This window comes from Alosa sapidissima, chromosome 15 (genome assembly GCF_018492685.1).
Source record: "Alosa sapidissima isolate fAloSap1 chromosome 15, fAloSap1.pri, whole genome shotgun sequence".
NCBI classification, from domain to species: domain Eukaryota; kingdom Metazoa; phylum Chordata; class Actinopteri; order Clupeiformes; family Clupeidae; genus Alosa; species Alosa sapidissima.
In genome coordinates this window covers 4,344,622-4,350,621 of record NC_055971.1, presented here as the reverse complement: position 1 = coordinate 4,350,621, position 6,000 = coordinate 4,344,622, and the positions used below count along the sequence as shown (strand labels likewise).

At 42.4% G+C, this 6,000-nt stretch overlaps 1 protein-coding gene across 1 annotated transcript in view; it reads left to right on the top strand.

The window, feature by feature from the left end:
* Positions 1-6,000, top strand: part of zmp:0000001236 (mastermind-like protein 2) — a 29,294-nt gene continuing 23,294 nt past the window's right edge. Inside the window, exon 1 of the mRNA XM_042063988.1 lies at positions 1-1,215. Within this exon, the coding sequence (XP_041919922.1) occupies positions 799-1,215 (417 nt within the window). The 5' untranslated portion in view covers positions 1-798. The remainder of the gene's footprint in view (positions 1,216-6,000) is intronic.

Genomic DNA, 6,000 nt, shown 5'->3' with positions numbered 1-6,000 from the left:
TTCACACAATACTAGTCTGTAAATCCACAAATGCCATTCTGCTGCCTCCGGTTTAGTCTGGTGCGCTGGGAGACAACTGAGTACTTCTGGACTGCTTGGATTAGCGTGTGTTTGTGCGCGCATCCACTCCGAACACCTCTTTGAATTTATTTTGCATTTCTTTTTAAATGGCGGTCGACAAGACATGTACAATAGCCTACCTCTTTCCATGTGGATTGGAGCACAGTGAAAGGAAACGCGAGATAAGGTAACGGGTCTCGGGAAGTTTGTTGGATCTGCTACTGTGAATGGATTATTCTAAACACTGGCTTTCATTTAAATAATGGCGATACAATTCACGGATTATCTGGCGGTACAGATATTTTGTTCACGATCATGATAAATAAGCCTCTTCTCAATCATTCCCTCAATCAACACCCTAGGCTACTGGTACAGCCTGTTAAATACTTGTCATTACGCCTCTTACAGAAGCATATTCATGTAGCTTGCATGATGGAATTTTAGGTAGGAAGAGAGCGAAGTGGATTGTAAGGCCCGGGATGATTAATTTCTCACGGAAACTGTGTCGCATCATACTGCATTCCAAAGGAATTAAAAGTTCTCGAGGGTGTGTTAAATATTTGAACTAACAGATGTCTTCAACTTTTTGGTAAAACAAATAAGAGTCGCAGTATTAAGTCAACGCAATTGCCTTTAAATTTACGGGTTTGTCTTGAAAACTAATTTCAACAATCGGACAAAGGTTGTTCGATTACGCGCAAAACTTTTAATCTGCCGCACTAAGGGATTAAGATTGTAATGGGAGAAGCAGCCCCAGCTCAGCCTGCGGTAGGTGGATTTGTGTCCATGTTAGGTGTTGGCATGGTAGGCTCCATGCCAGGTCGTGTCAGCGGGCCTCTTGCGGCCTCCAGAGGGTCCGCTGTCCCGCAACTCCACAGTGCCATCGTTGAGCGGTTGCGTGCCCGCATCGAGCTGTGTCGACGGCATCACTCCACCTGCGAGAGCCGCTACCAGAGAGGTCAGGCGGAGAGCTCGGACCGTGAACACGAGAACACCTTGCATCTCCTCAACCTCGTGCAACAGAGTACGGGCAACAGGAAAATCAGGGGCAGCCGGTCGGTGGGGCAGCAGTCAACGGCAGACTTCAACCGGCTGAACGGCGAACAGAGAGGCCAACATTCTGACACAGAGCCAAAGGTTGTAACACGAAACCTTGTAAGTAAAACAATGCGTTTGTTTCATTAAGTTATTATGCACTGTTTTAATGTAGCCTGTGGTGGTTGCTTGGAAGCGTCATGGCAGGTGACATCACATGGAGCTTTCTCTCCTAACCCTACAGGTAGTGATGGTTAGACATTGTTGGTACATGGGCATTTTTCAACAGCATCATCAATATGGTGAAATTATCCCATATCTGCTAATCAATGGATTGAAAAGGTTTGCCATGCATTCTCAGTGTAAGATATTTGTAGCTGGTCCCTCCCTGTGAAAAAAGTGCAAAACCCTGCATCAGTACCCTATGTTATAACTTAATATTTAGTTTGCCACTAGGCAACGTAATAATCAGTCCCATGAGTCTAATTAACGACCTGTCCCTGTAGGGGATAATTCACTCATTTAGGGAATTTGATTTACACCGTTACCCTAATGAATGGGTTGAATGGTGATGTGGTAGATGAGTCTGAACGGGGTGTACCCGCAGCATATTATAAGGGCAGGGCTAAATTCCTTCTGTGGTATAATATGTAATATCATCAAATGCGTATAAGAATAAGGCTGTTTTACACAAGGCTGTTGTAGGAGCTCTGAGACTGAGCTTTCACATCCCTTCCCCCATTCTGATAAGAGTGCTGCTATTCCCACAAATTGTTGTGGAAAATAAATGCCCAACCCCAGTGTTTATTTAGACTCCGCTAATCAGCCCAGTTGGCCGGTGGGGAAACATCCTTCACACGGGCCCCAGAGGAGAGGTCCTGGGAAGCACACTGACTGTGTTGTGTGTGCTGCCAGGCCTGTTGGGTTGCGTTATGCAGAGTCAGCATTCTGAAATATCAGGTCCCCAAACAAAGCTTTATACGCGACTTTTGGCGTGGCTTGAAAATTGTGGAGGATTTGTGTTGTTCACTTTTATGTTAAGCAAGATCGATTTGTACTGAGCTAACCAGGCAATCATAAGCGTGATCCTTCAAAATCATGATACTGTTATCTTGGCTGGAAGATGGTATTCTATTCGGCTAGCAAACTATGGCTTAAATGGCTTAATGGCCATATCAGCATTTTAGAGTTAATCTAAACCATCTAATAGGAGTTGGTCTGTAAGACCTGGTTTATACCCTGCAAGTGTTTTACAGCTCTGTGTTGTCCATCATCACCTATCAGTCCCTGTGTAATTTAGGGATATGTGTTTGCATATTACACTTTTGTATTTTGCTGTAAACGTAGACCAGTGATTTCAATGACATTTAAGTCTCTCTTTCTGGTTCTCGCCTGCTTTAGTTGTGACTGTCTCCTGAGAATGGATGTAATGCAGTGATTTAAACCCAGTAAAGACACTAGAGATGCATATATCATTATTCCCCCAAAATGTTTTGTGGTAGTTTGTGTGACTCACACTGAGAAATGAGCCGTCCTGAAAATAGAGCATCGGGCCCTCTGATTGACATTTATGCTGACTCACACAACAATAGCAGGCAGAGCAAAATGTCGGAGATATGTTTAGTATTCAAAAGGAGGCCACTACAATACACAGTTTTCACCCCAGGACACCTCTTATGGGTCTATCACATTGTAATAGCCTATACTAAACCACCAAACTAATAAGTGGTCCTACTTCACAGATTGCCAGAGGCCAATTAAATGCAGACATACCTTTTAGTAGGTGTCAAAATCTGCAACACAGACATGCTAGAAGGTGTATATGCATGAGAATCAGAATGCAGTGTGTCTTGGTTTCTGAACATTGGGAATAAGCTGTGCATATAGAATGAAGGAATTACATACTTACAGCAAAGTTGTTCCTTACAAGGCTGATCCTTCTAAATGATAACATGATTAAAAAACAGCTAAAAATAAGAGCCCTTTACCACTTGCAGTCATACTGTGTACTGTATTGACCACCAGTGATTGTGTTTTGCAGTTGTCATGCCAGATTTCAAAATGAACTTCAGAAAGTTGAGCAATCATCCAGTCAAATCACCTTGCTCCTCTTATGTCTTTTGTTGATATCACTTTTTATCAAAGCTTGGGCAAATGCCTGACAAAGTCTTAAATGATACGTTTATCCCAGTAAGCTGTTTAAAGTGGCCAGGGACTGTGCGTAAATGTTTAGAGCCACTGAATACATTTCCTGGTCCTGTATTTACACAGCACTAAGCAGGCCATGAAATTGTAATTGTCAGCCAGTGCCCAGGGACCAGCCTTTCCATGTGCACCAGAACACTGTGAGTATGTTCTTCATTTGGGCGTACTGACAGATCTGGGAACCAGGAGCCTTTGTGTCATCATCTCTCACAAGGCACTGAGCAAGCACTATTTGTCCTTCCTGAACCTCAAGCCAAAGATACAAGTAGCAACAGAGTTTTCTGCAGTTGATGTAAGTTTAATCCACATGTTTGGTAGATGGATTAATCTACCCAATGTTATGCTGTGCTTTTTTGTGCTACTACAATAAGGATGAGTGAACAGGGAAAAACAAAGGCGTCATTAATCTCTCAAGGCAAAGCATTGTGTTTTTATAATGCAGGCCCACGCATATAATACTGCTGGCATTTAATGTACATCACTGCACATGGGTCCGTAGAGGACGGGCAAGAAAAATGTTTTGTGATTGAAATACAGAGTAAGTTGGGGACAGGTTAATTAGCTTTAATTAGTACTCGTATAATTGTAATAATTACTGAATAATAACTAATAATAATTGGTGAAATAATTAGCAGTAGTCCATGGGAGAGCATGCTCAGCATCACATTTCTAAAATGTAATTTGATAACACTTTTTTGATAATAGCTGACCAGTGCTCAGGGAACAATGGCAATACGTAATATTCATTAGGAAGTTGAACATTTTACACAAAATCATATCCAGCAGCTGCTGTTGAGGGGAAGTTAAGGAAAAAGTGAATAGTTTCACATCCTACTGGCAGGACTGTGGTTTGTCAGCATGGTAGTTTGAAATAACTCCACATCAGTGAATTGACTACGCACAGTAGGGTATAACAGACAACCCCCACCCACACACACATACCTCAAAGAGCATACAACAAGACAAATTAAAATCTTGTCAGAAGTTCGGTTTCCAAAAACTCCACTGAAATGCACAGGCACACTGATAAAAATCAAAGGCATTCCTGACTTGTGTGTTGTGGAGCTAACAGCAGTGTCTTTGTGATACCCCCTCAGCCCCGCCACTCCCAAATCCCCCTGCACGCACTTCATGTTTTATTCACTGCCTGAGAGAGAGAGAGAGAGAGAGAGAAGGGGGGGGGGGGGGTTCTTGATATCTGAAGAAAGCTGAAATCACCCTGCTCACATACTGTCTACTCCAACCAGTGGCTTTTTTTTCCATGGGATAATATGACACTGTAGTGTTAGTGGGAACTTGTCAAGGCGTCTGGATGAGAGGAGTCCAGCTTCATTCCTCTCTGCTTGTTCAGCATGTGCTTTGGACTACAGCTCCAGTGGCAGCTTTAGACTGAGAACGCCTTGCATTGGCACCTCTAGTGACCTTGATTTTGTTCCAGTCAGTTCAGCCAGTGGGCTTATATAGTTTGTGGTATTCATCTAAACAAAGTCATAATGTCAGTCAGTCATTGTTTTTATTTGGTATGTTGCCAGTTTACCAGCATCTACCTACTGCCTCCCTGCCTCCTAAATTTCAACTGCTGCCAGTTTAAATTCCAACAACACCCACATCATCTCTCAACTTTCACATGCAACAGACACTAAATAACAATTTTATGTAGAAATGTAGTTGAGAAATTCTCAGCTGCTGTATTTTTCCTTTCGGTATTTATCTTTAAATGTAATTTTACGGTGACCTCATAGTTGGTTATGGCCCTGGTTGGAGCTATGGAAATGAATGCAGAAATGTGGCATTGACCACAGCCGTGTAACATTCAAACAGGATGAAGTATGTGTGGGTGGGCAATATTGTACACACAATGTATGAGTTGAGAGATTGTCCTCAGAAATGACATAAAACTTAAGCAAACTTAAGCAAATCTAAAGGGTGTCCAAGAAAATAATATATATCAAATTGGGCCACACATTTAGCATGTGTTTACTGTCCTATTTGTAGACTAAGTGAATCCACACAGACTATGTGTAAGTAATAGAAGCAGACTTTAAGAAACGGAGAGCAGGGAGAGAGAGCAAACATTGTTGCCCAGCAAAAACTCAACTTATGTTACACTTGAGTAGGCTCGCCTGAAATTGGATTCTTGTGGGAACGTGCATCCTTAGGTTCTATACAGGTCTGCACATCACGCTTAGGCAGAGCAGGACCAAGAGACATGAACAATAAACTGATCCTGGATCTTTATGACATTTCCCCTAGTTCTTCCAGGTGTTTCAGGGAAAAGAGTTGTACACTCAGCATTTTTAAGAACTGGTTTGAGTTTCATGGGTGATTGCTAGTTACATGTTCCCACAGGTTGATTCCTTTCATGATGACTCAGACTAAATGGGTTTTGTTGTAACATGTGACCACTACCCACTGAACGCTTTTAAAGAATCTAGACACAAATTACATGATTGTTATGTTTAATTGCATGATTAGTATGTAAGGCAACTGTAGCAAACTGGAAGTGCCTCTACTGTGGAACTGTCTCTAAATGAAGACATTCATTTGTGGGATGTAGCCAATCGTAGTGCCTCATCTGAGCTTAACATGGTTGAGTGACAAGGGGGATCAAGACCTTCACTGAAAAGGCCTCCAACGTCAAGCCCCCTCCTCTCTCCCCCATACAAACACTTTCCTCCTCTGTCCTGTGACCCCATAGTA